General features: G+C 34.9%; 1 protein-coding gene across 1 annotated transcript in view; it reads left to right on the plus strand.

Moving 5' to 3' along the window:
- Positions 1–2067: 2067 nt before the first annotated feature.
- LOC141296222 (nuclear receptor subfamily 5 group A member 2-like) overlaps positions 2068–19559 on the plus strand; it is a 31486-nt gene continuing 13994 nt past the window's right edge. The window contains exons 1-5 of the mRNA XM_073827495.1: positions 2068–2169; positions 2817–2958; positions 4437–5182; positions 14960–15079; positions 15173–15320. Coding sequence (XP_073683596.1) covers positions 2068–2169; positions 2817–2958; positions 4437–5182; positions 14960–15079; positions 15173–15320 — 1258 coding nt within the window. The remainder of the gene's footprint in view (positions 2170–2816; positions 2959–4436; positions 5183–14959; positions 15080–15172; positions 15321–19559) is intronic.

Here is a 19559-nt window from a genome sequence, read left to right on the forward strand (position 1 = left end):
TGTTAAAATGTCAAGAAATAACTGCAATTCTGTGCTTTGATTTTCTGACACCATCATTAATAATTTCATTTCATATCAAACAAAAACCTCTTCCACAGATTAAATCGAAACATTTCACTTGTGACCTTTTTTGCATTAGACACACAGGCAAAATATTTGACAAATCAGTTTATGAAAAGGCACATTCTTGCTCACAATAAGCACAAATGTTCCTTAATTTTTGTTTACATGTTATTCTTGTAATTAGATGATTTAGCTCGAAGGAGGAAACATTTATCTGGATTTATTAGTCGAGTATTGTGATAAAGATGATGGTGTTGAACAAAAGTCGGCCGTCAGTTGTTGGACCAATCAGATCTCAGTGAACAAAAAAGTACGTAAAATATTATAAATGACGCGGTTTTTAATAAATATGTATAATAATTAATAAACTGAAGGTTACATTGAGATGTGACAGTGCTATAGACATATTTGTACACATATTTTTTTAATTTATATTCCTCACTCAAAAAAGGTACAAAAGCTGTCACTGGGGCAGTAAGGTAGACTTTTGTACTTTAGTTGCGTAAAAATACAAAAATAGACATATTTTTATTAGGCCATAGTAAAAATATAATAATAAGCATGTTTTTTGGCGTACTGGTTGCATTTGTAGCTTTTAACAGTCGTTTTATTGCAAATGCCATGGTTAGTGTAGTAAAAACCGTAAAGGTATTAATACCTAAAGTGTAAATATTAGTACCTGAATGGTTATGAAAGGGTACCGGCCCAGTGACAGCTTTTATGCATTTTTCTTCAAATAAAAATCTCATTCAGGTTACATGCAAACCATGATGCATGTGAAGTTATTTTTAATCATTAAAATTCTAAATTATTCAGAGAGTTCATTTGAAGCAATCGCTTAGAAACTGTTGTCTCCTCCCCATCCTCAGTACCTGTTGCAGATAGGCGCTTCTTCCTGCCGCTCATTGACTCTTTTCTATGTGTGTGTGTGTGTGTGTGTGTGTGTGTGTGTCTGTGTGAATATGAGGGCATGTCTACTTGTGTGAACACACGAGGCCAAACACTAAAGAGCTGCTGCCCTCGAGCTGTCCTCGCACACATAACGCGGGTTTTTACCGGGGAAACACTCACGCACTAAACCGGCAGGATCGCGCCGTGTCGCGGCTCTGGTGATTAAATTCCTCGCGTAGAGATCAGCAGCACTGAAGCACCGCAGAGGAGCAGAGAGTCACTGACAGGTAAGAGTTGCCTTTCACGTCAACATCACATGCTTTCGTTTCAGGCTTTTGGACATGTTTGCTGTTTGCATTTCTAACAAAGAATGATAAATTTGTTAATAAACTAATTTTGTTTATGCCACACGATCAGGTTAATGACAACAGCTCAGCTGTGATATATTGATATTTAGGCCTAACTAAATAACACAAATAGGCACATGGTAGTAGTCCTTAAATGACAACGCTGTAACATTTTCTCGTTTACTTAAAGGCGATGTTAAAATGTATTGTTTTAACAAAATTGCAAAGCTAAAATGTCAACTGTATCGAAATCTTTAAATGCTCTTGGATTTGTCAGTGACAAAGTAAATACTTTATTTGTAGCCCACACTGAAAAATAAATTAAGAAATAGCTAGTAAATTTCACAAATAAATAAAGAAACGGCAAGTAACGTTGGATTTTTTTTAAAAAGTCGACTATGAAATAGTATTTTCTTGTAAAACGTATGTTTGCAGATTCTAAAAATCTTATATTGAATATAATTTCAGGGCCTTATCATAGAATTATCTTTTCATATGACATTACACTTAAAATAAAGGTTACATCTAGCGTCAGTATGGGTTTTACTGATTTGGTGGATCAGTATTTTTTCCTTCTCTTTATTTTTATTTCTAGAAAACCTTAACTGTTATGTTGTTTTAAAACAACCCCAGAAAATGATCTGTAATTGCAAGAAGCATACGCAACGTTTTCGATTAGAAGAGTGTTATTTGATAAAAGCCCTGAAGACCAGTATTTTAGAAGTGTGTGTTAATATGTTTGTGCGCAGGCGCTCGGCGGGGCGGGATGGACTACAGTTATGATACGGACCTGGAAGAGCTGTGTCCGGTGTGTGGGGATAAAGTTTCTGGATATCATTATGGTTTATTAACCTGCGAGAGCTGCAAGGTATTCATGCATGCAGTATAAATATACTGAAATGTTTCAGCCTAACATCTACCCAATGTTATGATATTAAATTAACAGGTTTTATTCAGTATAAGAATAATTTGTTTAATCTAAATATTTACTAAATGTATTCTGAATTATTAAATAGTCCTCACTTATAAATAAAGGTTCCAAAATTATGCCATAAAATAACCTTTTAATGAACCGTTCCAAACAGAACCATTTTGAAGAACATTTTAAAAATCCAAAGAACCTTTTTCGAATATAAAGAACCTTTTCTGCATTTGAAAGGTTCCATGGATATTCAAGTTTCTTCACAGAACCACGGATGCCTTTATTTACCGAATCAGTCTAGCTACTTTAGCAATGTAGGCTATTTTTAATGGTTAGATAATTATTAGATGCAGTTACCTTTTTCCCACTATATATAAAGGGTTAGACATTTTTGTCGATATAATAGGTATTAAATAAATTATATTTCGATGTTTTAGTCACTGCGAACAAATCATGTCTGTTGTTAATTTTAATAGTCAGCTTGGCAATTTATATGTATGGATAAATATGTTGCGTAGAATATGATCTTTAAATCTTTGTTTTCTTTCTTAGCGTTGTCGAATGGTAACAGTATTTTCTCCCTTCATTTAAAGGGTTTCTTTAAGAGGACCGTACAGAATAACAAACGGTACACTTGTGCTGAGAGTCAGGATTGTAAGATTGACAAAACACAGAGGAAACGGTGTCCGTTCTGCCGCTTCCAGAAATGTCTGAACGTCGGGATGCGGCTGGAAGGTGAGCGAAATGTGTTTAATTAAAATTAATCATATTAATCTCAAAATCAGTTAAGTATAGACAACTGCATACATCTGAAATTCATAAACGATGATTGGAGAACAAATAATGTTTTTTTTTTTATATAATTACAGTTGATTTGTTTTTAAATAATATATTTTTTTAAAGCTGTTTGTATCTCTTATATTGATTAATGTCGTTTTACAATTTAAGTTATCTTGTCATTTGTTATTAGAATCCAAATGTTTATATTATATGCACATAGATAAAGACAATCTTTTGACAGGATCTGTATATTTCCTAATCGAAAAATTGGCTGTAAAACGATTAAATCACATTTTGTAAAGCAAGTTTTTTCAGAAAAAACGAATAAGAATTTAAATTGCAGTGTTTCAGATGTAGATGTAGAATTAGAGAAAAGAAAAAAAAAACGAGAAAAAAATCAACAGTGAAAAAAAAAGCGCCGTTCTTGTTGCAAGGTCGCTATTATCTGCAGGCACCTTTGCCTTACCGACTGCGCGCGCTTTGCTTCTGGATCAAGGTTAAGTATTCATTTAAGCACAGCTCTATTTTTAATCAGCCAGGCTTTAGAGGTATTTTTAACTAGTTCGTGAGTTAATAGAAGGACGAATTTTAGAGAAACGGACAAGAAGCAACATGTTTGTATAGAACACGATTCTTCACTTAGAAAAAATAAACATTCCAATTAGAACGGTTCTACAGTTTCATGTGATACAACAACCTTTTAAAATTCGGCAAATATCTTTTTTATTATTTTTATTTATTTTATTTATTTATTTTTTAAACTGCTCTCTTGCCACTAAAGGGAAGAACGTGAAAGCAAGAAATTAAATCAGATTTGAAGCAGAGTAGAACTATTAAAGAACCTTTATTTTATGTATTATTATTATTATTATTATTATTATTATTATTATGTTATGGCATACCACCTATTTCTTCAATGCAGAAGTCTATGAGTGAGACTTCTGGTTCATTATCAGCTATATTGAATAACCAGAAGAGTAATATGCGGTAAATGGTACAATGTTTGCACTACAAGCCAGTGTGCTCATATTTAGGATAATACATTAAAATAATATAGTAAGAAACACCAGTTTGGAATATCAAGCAGCAAAACTAGCTGTTTTGTACAGGTTAAAAGTAGCGACAACTGGTACAACTATTTAAAATCTGGAATCTAAGGGTTTAAAAAATTCTAAATATTGAGAAAATTGCCTTTAAAGTTGTCCAAATATTCTTAGCAATGCATATTACTAATCAAAAATTACATTTTGATATTTATGGTAAAAAATGTACAGAATGTCTTAATAGAACATCCTAATGATTTTTGGTATAAAAGAAAAATTGATTATTTTGACCCATAAAATGTATTTTTTGCTATTGCTACAAATATACCCGTGCTACTTAAGAATGGTTTTGTGGTCCAGGGTCACATATTGTATGGTTTATTCCCACAGCTGTCCGTGCGGATAGGATGCGAGGAGGGCGCAATAAATTTGGCCCCATGTACAAACGAGACCGGGCATTAAAGCAGCAGAAGAAAGCTCTCATCCGGGCGAGTGGTTTAAAGATGGAAACCACGCCCCCTTTGCTGTCATCACCTCAACCTGACTACAGCTTCAGCACCGTTCTATCCACCCCAGCTCCAAAAAACCCACATCCAAACATCGGCACCTCAGTGGCCCCTACTGATTACGAACGCAACCTTTACGCATCCAGTTCCCTGAGCTTATCCGTCCCCATCCCAGCCAACACCCCTCTGCCAGCACAATACACAACATATCCTACCCTGCCCAGCCGCGCCATCAAATCCGAATACCCGGACCACTACACAAGCTCAGAGCACTACACCAGCGCCAGCTCCCCAGAATCTGTTCCAGGCTACACGTACGTTGATCAGACGCGAGTGTCGACCAGCCCACCACTCGCCCTGCCGGGCTTAACGATACCGCCGCTGGTTCTGGAGTTTGTTCGCTGTGAGCAAGATGAGCTGCAGGTGCAAAGCAAGATAAGCGCTCACCTGGCCCACCTGCAGCAGGAACAGAACTCTCGGAGCACACCGGCCAATCAGGAACAGAACATACGTCTCGCTGCCAAACAGGAACGGCTCAGCACCTTCGGCCTGATGTGCCACATGGCCGATCAGACGCTCTTCTCTATAGTGGAGTGGGCGCGGAGCTGCATCTTCTTCAAGGAGCTCAAGGTAAGTGTGAACACGAGCGAATCTGAATTAAAGGGATGGTTCATCCAAAAATGAAATTCTTTGTGTTGTTCTTAACCTTTTGACGAATGTTGGTAGCCAAACAGTTGACGGTACCCATTGACTCCCATAGTATGAGAGAAAATACTATGGAAGTCAATGGGTACCGTCAACTCTTTAAAATATATTTTGTGTGCAGCAGAAGAAAAAAACTCGTACATGTTTGGAACAACATGAAGGACAGAATTTTTATTTTTGGGAGAACTGTCCCTTTAATAAAACTGGTTTGCATCATATTTGCTGAATGAAATCCAATACTTGTTTCTTACTCATTTTGTAATGCTGATTCCAAAGACATATTCTGTTTTGCTTAAGCATGTCACACTTTCTGACAATATATGATGCGTTTTGTAGCATTTATGCTTTTAACAACCGTTTGTAAAGTGAAAACATCTCGTATTATGCCTTAATCACCAGAATTACTGCCACTCAGACACGATTCCTATTTTTCCTCTAAGCCAGATTACAACTATTTATTCAATTCTCAGCCTATATTCACATGCATGAATGATTTTGATAGAAAAGAAAAGATGCAAACATGGCCTAAAGGTTTTCTGCTATGTGGGTGTTTTACATCCAAACGGTGATGTAAATTACAGATTTTGTGGGGGAAAAAAGAAGCTTATTTATTTATGCACTTGTGTTCATGTCAAGCTATTAAATTGAGCATTTGAGGCAAACAGTTCAAAAATTAAACATTTTAAATACTTCCTTGTCATTTGAAAGCTGATACACACACTACCAGTCCAAAGTTTTTGGACAGTAAGATGTATGATGTTTTTAATGAATTGATAATGTTTTTAATGAAGTCTGATTTGCTGTTCAAAAAACGATTATTATTATTATTATTATTATTATTATTATTATTATTATTATTATTATGTTGAAAACAGCTGAGTTGACTGAGTAGACCCCCCCCCCCCCTTCTTAACTCTTAATTCCTATTTTGAAAAAAGCTGTACTTTTTAAAATTCTATTGGTATTTTTGAATCCATCATCATTAGATTAAGTAATATTAGGCCTTTCTCACACACACATACACAATAATGTTTGCATGAACAGAGCGGATGTGGTTGTCATGATGAAATGATGCTGACATGGATGAACAGGGAGTGTGTGTGTGTGTGTGTGTGTGTGTGTGTGTGTGTGTGTGTGTGTGTGTGTGTGTGTGTGTGTGTGTGTGTGTGTGTGTGTGTGTGTACTGGTATTCATCACGTTGTGGGGACCAAATGTCCCCACAAGGATAGGAATACCAGTAAATTTTGACCTTGTGGGGACATTTCTGAGGTCCCCATGAGGAAACAGGCTTATAAATCATACACAATGAGTTTTTTTGAGGAAGTAAAAGTATGCACAATCTCCTGTGAGGGCTAAGTTTAGGTGTAGGGTAGGTGTAGGGCGATAGAAAGTACGGTTTGTACAGTATAAAAACCATTACGCCTATGGAATGTCCCCATAAAACATGTAAACCAGTGTGTGTGTGTGTGTGTGTGTGTGTGTGTGTGTGTGTGTGTGTGTGTGTGTGTGTGCGCGCACGTGGGTGTGGGGGTTTAGCAACAGCATTCCACTCCAGATAAGGGGAGAATGTGAATGTTGCAGTGTCTGTGTGCTCTGTCTGGCCTACGCATGTGAAGGTTTCTCTTATTCAACAAGTCCCACACTTTTTAATTTGTGAGATTCCTTCAGAAAATAGTTGTTAGACTCAACCGACTATTATTCGCTCCTCCGAATAAAGATTCCAATTAGAAACAAAGTAGTTTTTATATTCTGATGTAATAAGAAAACATTTTTACATTCCAATGAACCTTTTAATTTTATCGTTCTTTGGAAACCAATACACTGATCTGAAGAACCTGAAGAATTTTTTTCTTCTCCAAAGGACCCTAATGAAAAGAACATTCTTTGGCGAACCTAAGAACCATTAAAGAATCTTTCAATTTAATTAAGAGTGTTGATATTTTTGATTTATAAATACTAGTAAAATCAATATTAACCTCTGCTTTTCAGTTCGTTCTAGACAGTAATGCACATACTATCAGTGTTTTCTCTGAGCATTTAATGAACATTTATTTTGTTCATTTAAAATGCAGTAAATATGCTTTTGTGGTGCACCTACAGGTTTGGAGATCGTGTTTTGGCTCAGAGAATCAATAAAAGACATTTCATCTGGTTGATAACATGATTACCTATATTGTCTTTAAGCATTGGCAACTGTTTTTAGGTAGAATACACAGATTTAAATGGACAAAATATTCCATATTTTAGAATATTTGGCCTGTTCTGTCATGTTGTTCTGAAGAGGCTTCATTGTTTCAGAATTCAAATACAAATTCCTTTTTATTTTATTTTTATTTTATTTAAAGGCTTCATTGTTTCAGTTTGTTTTTATTTATATTATTTTATTTTTTATTTTATTTTTTTTAAATACTGCTGTGTGGGGTTATCATCAAACCAAAATTATAATCATCCAAAATCCTATAACTGAAACAAAATAGACATTAACTGAAATAAAATATAAAACAACAAACTTGTTTTATTTCATCTTTATTTTATTTTCATTTCTAAAATCCTAAAATAAATAAATAATAAAAATGACAAAAACATCTGAAAAAAAAGAAATGAAAAATCCATTAACTGAAACAAACATTAACTGAAATAAAATATAAAACAAACTTATTTTATTTCAGTTTTATTTTTGTTTATAAACTATTAACTCAAACAAGAAAAACGTTAACTGAAATAAAATATGAAACAAACTTATTTTATTTCAGTTTTATTTTTGTTTAGTTTTACCTGAAATGTGAAATGAAATATATATATATATATATATATATATATATATATATATATATATATATACTGAAATATAAAACAAGACTTATTTTATTTCAGCTTTGTTTTCATTTAGTTTTACTTGAGATCCTAAAATGGCAAAAATAATTAAACTAAAATGAATTTAAAAAAAATACATTACCTAAAACAAGATTAACTGAAAGAAAATATAAAACAAACTTACTTCAGCTTTAGGTTCATTTAGTTTAAGTTGAAGCAAATAAATAAATAAATACTAATAATAAAAAGAAATAAATAATAAAAATGACAAAAACACACATTTATATTTTAAAAAATCCATTAACTAAAACAAGATAAACGTTAACTGAAATAAAATTATAAGAAAAATATATTTTATTTTATTTTCATTTTAATTGAAATCCTAAAATAGCAAAAAATAATTAAACTAATAAAAATAAATAAATGATACATAATAAAAATGACAAAAACACACAATACAATTTCTAAAGACTAAAAAAAAAAACAATAACTGAAACAAGATTAACTGAAATAAAATACAAAACAAACTTATTTTCTTTCAGCTTTATTTTCATTTATTTTTACTTGAAATCCTAAAATAGCAAAAATAACGAAACTAAAACTAATCAAAATAAATAAATAATAAAAATGACAAAAACACCACAAAAACACTAAAAAAAATCTAAAATTCAAAATATTAAAAAAACTTATTTTACTTGAAATCCTAAAATGGCAAAAAAGAAAACTAATAAAAATAAATCATAAAAATGACAAAAACACACAACAAAATTAAAAAACAAAATAAAATAAATCAATTGAACTGAAATAAAACATGAAACAAATTATTTTTCAGCTTTACTTTCATTTAGTTTTACTTGGAATCTGTAACTAAAACTAATACAAATAAATAAATAATAAAAATGTCAAAAACGCAACAAAAATTCTGAAAAAAAGAAAAAAAAAATCAAAACAGTTATATACAAGTATTTCAGTGATACTTAAAAAAAAAAAATCCCAAAAGCTGTCACTAGGTCTGTATCCTTTCAAAAGGTACTAATATGTAATTTGAAACTACTAATATACATCATTTAGAGGTAAATAAGGTACAAATGTGTATCTTTTGAAAAAGTACCACACCAGTGATTTTTGTACCTTTTTTTCTGAAAGTGTACAGTCATGTTATCAATTAATAATTCCATGGTAATTTGATTTAGGCCTGTACCAAACACCTCATACATATAAGCTACAGTAATACAATTGTAGTTTTTGCAAGTGAAATGACAAATGACTGTCTATAATAAAGCCTCTGAGACAGGATGCTGCAGTACGAATACCATCATCACTTCCTCTGTCCGTGCTGATGGATTGTTTCCACTTCACACTGTTACCTGAACAGGTGTGTTCATGCACACACATCACACCCACACCTACGCCGGATGTGAACTGTTAGTTTATGTACTCTCTGAAGACAAACAAATGCAGTGTGTCAGACAGTTTGAAAGATGTTTAGGGTGGTTTGTGTGCATCTCAATCTACAACAAGCATACTACCATACTTATACCATATATTTAAAAATGCCATTGAAGTGATGAAAAGATGACTTTTGAGCATCATTACTCCAGTCTTCAGTGTCACACAATCCTTTAGTAATCATTTTAACATGCTGATTTGCTGACATTAAGTGTATATATAGTTTATAGTAAACAGCTAAACTGACTGAGCATTAAGCATTACACTAAAACTGATTTCTAAATATATCTTCTATCCTCTGTGGTCTGCTTGTTCAAGCTGGACGCTTGTGTCTTTCTGGGTCAAAATCTCGAATTCCTCCAGCACAAAAAGAGGAGGGTTTATTGCACAAAGATACAACGGAGAGAGAAATAGCAACAAGAATAAGGCCTGTGTTGTGGAAGTCTGGGGCAGCGGGCAGGTATTATCGGCGATAAATGAGGGTTACAAAATATATAAAGCACCGTCAGGGAAGTGCTGTGGCGTTCAAGTGTGGATGTGAATGTGTATGCGTCTGTGTGCGATTTCAGAGTCAACAGCTACTGCTGAGAAATGGACAAGGGTCTTGTTTTACTCATAATCTTTTCAGAGCAAAGCTTTTTCTCTGTCCCATATAATAGCCCACACCGGGGTGCCAAGGGCATCTGACACTCTCCAAAAGCGGCCTCACACAGCACTTATGGTGATGCCGCCGAGGACAAGCTGAAAAATGCTAGTACACTAATGGTAGTACGTTGCAGGTTCACTATTCAATAGGGGAAGCTTGTTTACCTGGAAGTCCTTACTGTAGCACTTAGTATCATTTATTTTTTTTGTTTCATTATTTTCTTTTGGCCTCTTTGTCCCTTTCGTTGATAAACCTGTTTTTCTTTCTTTCACCCCAAAAGTAAAAACTACACACCCTCAGGCCATCCAAGTGAATGGGTACCATCAGAATAAGAGTCCAAACTTCTGATTAAAGCATCACAATAATCCACAAGCAATCCACACCACCCAAGTCCAACAAATAATGCCTTGTGAAGCGAAAAGATGTGTGTTTGTTAGAAACAAATCGATCATTAAGAGGTTTTTAACTTTGCCATTGGCCAAAATATGATTCCATAATCGATTCCTCCAGTGAAAAGGTCCATCTTTTGTTGAACTCTCACATCAAATGATCATTTTATACTTGTAGTTTTGAAACGTTTTCACGGGTAATTGGTTCTTGATTCAGATGAGACAACTTTTTCACTGGAGAAAGCAATATTATGGATAGAGGATTGTAGTTGGAAGCAGCAGATTAAAGTTAAAATGTCTTAATGATGGTTTTGTTCTTAACACTCTTTTGGTGGACTGATATTAATGTGGATTACTTGTGGATTATTGTGATTATTTTATCAGCTGTTTGGACTGTCATTCTGACGGCACCCATTCACTGCTGAGGATCCGTTACTGTGCAAGAAATGTGTACACCAATAATTTGTCCAAATCTGTTCCAATCTATCTATTGTTCTATCAATCTTTCATTTTGTCGTTCAGTTGTTCTTTCATTCCATCTATTGTTCATCTATCATTCTGTCATTCTATCATTCTATCTATCTATCTATCTATCTATCTATCTATCTATCTATCTATCTATCTATCTATCTATCTATCTATCTATCTATCTATCTATCGTTCTGTCATTCTATCTATCTATCTATCTATCTATCTATCATTCTATCGTTCTATCATTCTTTCATTCTATTGTTCTTTCATTCTATCGTTCAATTGTTCTTTCATTCTAGCTATCGTTCATCTATCTGTCGTTCTGTCATTCTAGCGTTATCATTCTTCAATTCTATCTATCTAGTGATCTATCATTCTATCTACTATTCTTTCATTCTATCGTTCTCTCTATCTATCTATTGATCTGTTGTTCTATCATTCTTTCATTCTATCGTTCTCTCTATCATTCTTTCATTCTATCTATCTATTGATCTGTCGTTCTATCATTCTTTCATTCTATTTATCTGTCGTTCTATCATTTTTTTCATTCTGTCATTCTCTCTATCATTCTTTCATTTTATATATCTATTGATCTATCATTCTTTCATTCTATCGTTCTCTCTATCATTCTTTCATTCTATCGTTCTCTCTTTCATTCTATCTATCTATCTATCTATCTATCTATCTATCTATCTATCTATCTATCTATCTATCTATCTATCTATCTATCTATCTATCTATCTATCTATCTATCTATCATCTAAGCATACATCTATCTATTGTTTTTTCTTGTTCTATCTATTGTTCTTTCATTCTATCGTTCAATTGTTCTTTCATTCTAGCTATCGTTCATCTATCTGTCATTCTAGCGTTATATCAGTCTTCAATTCTATCTATCTAGTAATTTATCATTCTATCTATCATTCTTTCATTCTGTTGTTCTCTCTATCATTCATTCATTCTATCGTTCTCTATCATTCTTTCATTCTATCGTTCTCTCTATCATTCTTTCATTCTATCTATCATTCTGTCGTTCTATCTATCTATCTATCTATCTATCTATCTATCTATCTATCTATCTATCTATCTATCTATCTATCTATCTATCTATCTATCATCTATCATTCTGTCGTTCTATCTATCTATCTATCTATCTATCTATCTATCTATCTATCTATCTATCTATCTATCTATCTAACATCTAAGCATATATCTATCTATTGTTTTTTTCTTGTTCTATCTATTGTTCTTTCATTCTGTCGTTCAATTGTTCTTTCATTCTAGCTATCGTTCATCTATCTGTCGTTCTAGCGTTATATCATTCTTCAATTCTATCTATCCATCTATCTATCTATCTATCTATCTAGTAATATATCCTTCTATCTATCATTCTTTCGTTCTATTGTTCTCTCTATCATTCCTTCTGTCTATCTATTGATCTGTTGTTCTATCATTCTTTCATTCTATCTAACTAGTGATCTGTCGTTCTATCATTCTTTCATTCTATCGTTCTCTCTATCATTCTTTCATTCTATCTATTGATCTGTTGTTCTATCTATCACTCTTCGGTTCTGTTGTTCTTTCATTCTATCTATCTGTCTGTCTGTCTGTCTGTCTGTCTGTCTGTCTGTCTGTCTGTCTGTCTGTCTGTCTCTGTCTGTCTGTCTGTCTGTCTGTCTGTCTGTCTGTCTGTTGTAACATTATTTCTGAACTTATTTCTACTTTTAGCATGAACACTCCGTGGTAAATCATTCTATCACCCGATCGTACTTTGTTACAGCAAACACTAGCTTACAGCATGTTCACTTCAAACTAATAAGTGTGTTTCTATGTTTATTCAGGAAGGCAGCTGGAAATGGCTTTAAGTATGAAATCATTTGCTTCAAAAGGGCTTTAGTCTGAAGCCGTTTCTCTGTATTCTAACTAACATCGCAACATTCACTTACTTGAGCTACTTCAGTAAGCTTACATAAGCTATAGCATTACTTGCTTTTTATTTATTTTCTCAAATGACAAGGTTAAAAGGATAGATGCAAGATGAAAATATTACCATTTACTCACCCTCATGTCATTTCAACCCCATGTGTTTATTTCTCTTTTGCATTTTAAGTGAAATAGACATATATTTGTTTTTCATATTTAATATCACTAGTTGCTTGCAACTAGTAATCAGCTGATTGCATAACTACAAAACTTTACATTTTTTAGATTTGAATATATTTTTTAGATTTGAAATGATTTGTTTAGAGTGCATTGAAGTGGTATTAAATAGCATTCCTCCATTTGCATAGAAAGCTTTGCACATGTTTTTTGTCGATCGTGTAGCACATCGTGTGCTTGCGTATCTACAGCAACAGACTCCAGCTTCCTTCACTGTGTGCAGAATGTGCCGTACATTCTCTCGTCATGGCAACAGGAGCGTGGCATAAAAGGATTGATGGAGCTGCCGTCCAATTCTATGCGCTTAAAAAAAAATAAGAAGTGCGTTTCTGCTGCAATTAACTGTGCCGCCCCGGGAGGCTCCTGAGGGGTCATGAATGTCGTATGCAACAGTGAGCTGAAAGTTGTTTTTGTAGAATTATATCATCCAAATAATTGACTATTTTCAATCTAATTTCACCTGCTAAATTGGACTCTGAATGTGCACAATAGTGGCCGGCTATTCAGTGAAGGCTGACGCACATCTCTGCTCACCTGAATGATGGTTCAGTCCATTCTGTTCCATTTTTATACAGTAACTCAATGCTATTGTGTTGGCGGTGGAAAACTTGCAGCTCTCTGGAAATTTTGTGTGGGTGAGGCTTCTTTTAAACATGTCTGAATGTGTTTGTGTGCAGGCACATCGACATATTCACATTGTATTGCTCTGACTAAAGTATGTATACTGAAATGCATATTTCATTGCATTGCATATTGCATATATATACACACACGCACAATATTTATATAATAGGATCTCTGAATAATATTCAGTTGTTTTTCTCAGTAAGTAGAAACTCATATGGAAAATTTGTTTTTGTCTAATTTTAAAAGAAACTCATATTTTTCAAAATTTTCAAAAAATATACAACTAATACAATTTGTTTTTTACTTTTCATGTGTATATAGTTCTATAATTTCTATACTTTATATAACATTTTTTACAAAGTTTCTAAAAAAATGTATGAATATAAATATGATATTGTAAATAAATTGTAAATAAATATGACAAATAAATACTATAATTCTCATTAAATAGTTTTTTTAATATAGTTCTATCTATCTATCTATCTATCTCTCTCTCTCTCTCTCTCTCTCTCTCTCTCTCTCTATCTCTCTATCTCTCTATCTCTCTATCTATATATATATATATATATATATATATAAAGTTTCATGAGCAATAGTATTTTATACCAAATAAAAATGTATTACTTAAAAAACATTTACATAAAAATGGAGATGACTTCTTTTTTATGATAAGAAAATTCGTCTCCTCTTCAGTTTCAGAAAAGACTCAAATTTTAAAATTTTTTTAATCAAAAACACAAAAATAGTTATCAAATTCTCATCTTTTTTGTTGTTTATAATTCACTTATTAAATTAGATTTAACTAATATAAAAATATAAACAAATATATAATTGTAAAGAAATGTGATATATAATTGGTAATAATAATATAAATCAATAAATAAAACTCATTAGGTTTCCTGAGAAACTTCCATGAAAGAAAAACTTCAGAGCAATAATATTTCATGCAAAATAAAAATTTATTAATAAAAAAATGAAGACTTCTGATTATAAATATGTAATGGTATAATTCAAAATAAATAATTATCAATAAATATCATAATATATATAAACATTTTTGAAAATATGATCATTTATAATTACAAAATAATAAAGTTAATAATTAAAATAATTAAAATAATTCACTCACTTTCATGCATTCCATAGGTGGGAGATCAGATGAAGTTGCTGCATAACTGCTGGAGTGAATTGCTTGCGCTGGACTACATCGCCAGACAGATGAATCATGGGAAAGAGGACAGCGTGCTTCTCATTACTGGACAGGAGGTAACACACACACAGAGACTCAAAACAGACACAATAACCACACATATGCACTTGATCTGTTGATTTCATGTAGTATATGTTTGTGTGTGTCAGGTTGAGCTTGCGTCCTTACTAGCCCAGGCAGGGGTCACTCTGAGCGGGATGATACAGAGAGGTCAGGAGCTGGTGCACCGTCTACAAGAGCTTCAACTGGACCGCAGAGAAACCGCCTGTCTCAAATACCTCATCCTCTTCAACCCTGGTGAGACGACAGCACATGCATTTTACTGGAACTACACTTCCAAAATGGCATAGCATTCTTTGATAAAACTAAAGAGTGTTTCATAAGTAAATGAGCTTTAATTTGATTGCAAGTGAACTGCCACGTTTGCATGGTCATTCATAAACAGTTCAAAAGTTGGGGATTTATTCATTTTAATATAACAATTTAATCATTTTCTATACGCTGCCAGTCAAAAGTAAAAAAAACAACAACAGATTTTTAATGTTTTTAAAAAAGTCTTTAATGCTCACCAAGCATGCATTTATTTGATTCAATATACAGCAAAAACAGTACATTTTATAATATTTTTACTATTTGAAATAACTGTTTTCTATTTGAATATATTTTAAAATGTAGTTTATTCCTGTGATTTCAAAGCTGAATTTTTAGCATCATTACTCCAGTCACATGATCCTTCAGAAATCATTCTAATATTCTAATTTGCTGCTCGAAAAAAAACAAAAAAACATTTATTATTATTATTATTATTATTATTATTATTATTATTATTACGTTGAAAACAGCTGAGTAGAATTTTGAATGGAAAGTTCAAAAGAACAGCTTTTATCTGCAACAGAAATCTTTTGTAACATTATAAATGTCTTTGCCCTCACTTTCAATTTAATCAATTTAGGGCATCCTTGCTAAATAAAAGTAATAATTTCTATAAGTTCTTTAAAGAAAAATTATACTGTCCCCAAGCTTTTGAATGGCATAGTGTATAATGTTACAAAAGCTTTTTATTTCCGATAAGTGCTGATCTTTGGCTCTTTCTATTCATCGAAGAATTAAAAAAAAATTACTCAACTATTTTAAATATTGATAATAATAATAAAAAATGTTTATTGAACAGCAAGTGTGATCTGAAGGATCATGTGACTATGAAGTAATGATGCTAAAATGTAGCTTTAATCACAAGAATAAATTACATTTTAAAATATAATCAAATAGAAACAGTTATTTTAAATAATAAAAAGATTTCACAATATTACTGCAGGCTTGGTAAGCAGAAGAGACTTCTTTAAAAAAAAAAAGAGCATTAAAAATCGTAAAAACTTAGTAGTGTATTTTAAAATGTAATTTATTTCTGCATCAAAGCTGAATTTTCAGCACCATTACTCCAGTCTTCAGTGTCCAATGATCCTTCAGAAATGTTTCTAATAAGCTAATTTGCACCTCAAGAAACATTTTTTTATAATTATCAGTGTGTAACCAGCTCTACTTAATATTTTTGATCGTACTTAAGATTTAAGCACTAAAAGCACTAAAAATATTTACTGCCACTTTTGATCAGTTTAAAGTGTCCTTGATGACTTAAAGTATCAAAAGAAACAATGACTGACTCCCAAACTTTTGAACTGTGGTGCATTAATGTGCTGGTTGAGACATCATGGCCAGTATGAGTTTTGCACTTTCTATTTGCCATAAATAGTTAGTAAAATGTAAAACTTTGTTAAAAAAAAAATCAAGACTTAATGCAAAACTTTTTATTAACCTTGTGTCCTGAAATCTCGTTAACGTTTTAAATGTTTCACACCTGTTGAATTCCAGTAACGTGACCGCCGTTGCATTATTCCAGTTATGTCCATCTAGCCATCATTGGATAGGATGTTATCATTTTTATTTTAATAACGTTCCCGTTAATACGTTTTTAAATGAGTTTTAGTTCTTAACTAATTCCAGAGGCCAAAACGACTTCTTATTAATGAGGAAAAGGTGTGAAATTTCCTCTCTCTTTCTGTGTCTCTCTCCCTCCGTTCAGTAATGCTGCTGCTGATGTTTTAATAGTTTATTATAAAAGAGATTTTCATAGGCTCGGCGTCAGCGCCCGTCACCCCATCTTCCGCGTCTTATTGAGCGTATCTATATTTCCTCCGCTGGGGTTTGACCGAGGCTAATTAACTTCTCAAAAGATGAATATTGCATTGATTTCGCGCCCCGCTAACGAGGACGCGCATGTATCAGGCTATTTGTGGTGAGTGGCAGTGTGTTTTGTGTGGCGCGGGGCGCGTGGTAACTGGGTAATGGGCTTAATTAAAATGAAAGCCTGCTGAATCGCTCCCGTTTACAAAGACAGGGAGCTGGACCCTGTATCCGCTGGCAGACACACACACGCAGTCTATGGCGAGACTCCGGCTCAATAGAAGTTTAATGGATTGACCCCATATTGGTCCGCGCCGCCGCGGCCCTCTCTTTCTCAGCTTCAGGAGAAAATGCTCCTTTATTGTTCGCGTTCCCTTAAGTGAGAGCAATTTAGCGCCAACAAAAGCTGCTTTTCATAATAAGAGTGCCTGGGGGCTGTGTGTGCGCGTGAGTGTGCGAGTGTTTGTATTTGTGTGCGTTCAGAAAGTGCTTGAAAACGTACTCGGTTACTAACGTAACCTCGGTTCTCTCTAGAGAGGGAACGAGTACTGCGTAAGAAGTATCTTACGCTAGGGGAAAATCCTTTTCTGCGAGATATTGAAGCCAAAAATTATCCTTAATTTTGAAATAATGTAAAGCGCGTTGCAGCAGCATACAGACATAGGCGAAACAGCTTGCGCGCCTATTGGCTGCTCTGCGGCAACTGCAGCAGCCTATTAGAGCGAGGCCTGACGCGACGCCAGATCCAATGGGGGCATTTCGCGCCCTTTGCGTCGCTTCGCGCCCTTTTCGTAGCTTCCCGCCTAAAAGGGCGTGGTCTAGACCTATAAATATCGCTCATAGGCAGCTATTATCTGGTTTTTCATCATCAAAGCAACCAGAGCGTGCGCATGCACGGCAAGATACGCAGTACTCGTTCCCTCTCTAGAGAGAACCGAGGTTACGTTAGTAACCGAGTACGTTCTCTTACAAGAGGGAACGAGTACTGCGTAAGAAGTATCTTACGCTAGGGGACCCAGTGTAAAACGCCGTGCATCGTGAGATCTGACACCAAAGACCCAAGGGCGAAAGCCCGGGGTTCATACAGTTCATAATCACCTATGGAACTCACAGGGAGTCCGGGGAAGAGGGAGGGGCAATGCCGCACTCTTCCACATAGTGCAGCGTCACTCAGACGCTAAGTAAACGTACATACAGGGCGGGGTTACGGCCTGAGCTGACGTAAAAATAAGGGTCTTCACACAGTTTGCTCAGACACATCTTGTGCTATCACTTTCACTGTCGACCCTAGAGCTGTGCTCAGTAGACGCAGCATTCCGAGCTGATAACATCAGGTCAGACAACACTGAACATCTAGACTGACAGCAATCTGGCCTGTAAGGCGGGAACCTCCAGGTTGTAAAACCTTATAAATGTAGACGGAGAGGCCCAGCCCGCCGCCGTACAAATATCTTGCAAGGCAATCCCACTCGACCACGCCCACGATGAGGCCACGCCCCTCGTGGAATGTGCTCTGACACCTAGCGGGCACTGCATGCCCTTGGAAGCATATGCCAACGCAATAGCATCAACTATCCATCTGGATAAGCTCTGTTTCGACGCGGCCAGTCCCTTGGGACGCCCGTAAAACGAAACAAAAAGCTGCTCTGTCTGTCTAAAAGCAGACGAGCGAGACACGTAAGCTCGTAATGCCCTGACTGGGCATAGGAGGCTCGCGTCCGTTTCCTCATCATTGACCGGTAGGGCTGACAGCGCGATGACCTGTGCCCTAAACGGTGTGTTGAGTGATTTTGGAACGTAACCATGTTTGTGTTTGAGTATGACTTTAGAGTCATTAGGTCCAAATTCCATGCACGTCGCGCTCACAGAGAGTGCGTGCAAATCCCCTATGCGCTTCACTGAAGCGAGAGCCAGCAGAAACACGGTCTTAAGAGACAGGTATTTCAAATCAATAGTCTGCAGAGGCTCAAATGGTCCACCTTTCATGGCCTCTAGTACCACAGAAAGGTCCCATACGGGGACTGTGGGAGGTCTGGGGGGATTTAGTCTTCTAGCTCCCCTCAGGAAGCGAATAACTAAATCGTTCCTTCCTATTGACTGACCTAGCGTTGTGCTCGAGAACGCTGTTATGGCCGCCACATAGACTTTGAGCGTGGACGGGGTTCTGCCCTTGTCCAGCAGCTCTTGTAGAAAGGAAAGCACCTCCATCACACCACAGTTAGTGGGTGACGAGCCGCGAGCTGCGCACCAGCCCGAAAACACTGACCATTTTGAGGAATAGAGCCGTCTCGTAGACGGGGCTCTAGCCTGCGTGATCGTGTTTAATACTCCTTTAGGGAGTTCATCATATATTCG

The sequence above is a fragment of the Garra rufa genome, chromosome 21 (genome assembly GCF_049309525.1).
Source record: "Garra rufa chromosome 21, GarRuf1.0, whole genome shotgun sequence".
Classification (NCBI taxonomy): domain Eukaryota; kingdom Metazoa; phylum Chordata; class Actinopteri; order Cypriniformes; family Cyprinidae; genus Garra; species Garra rufa.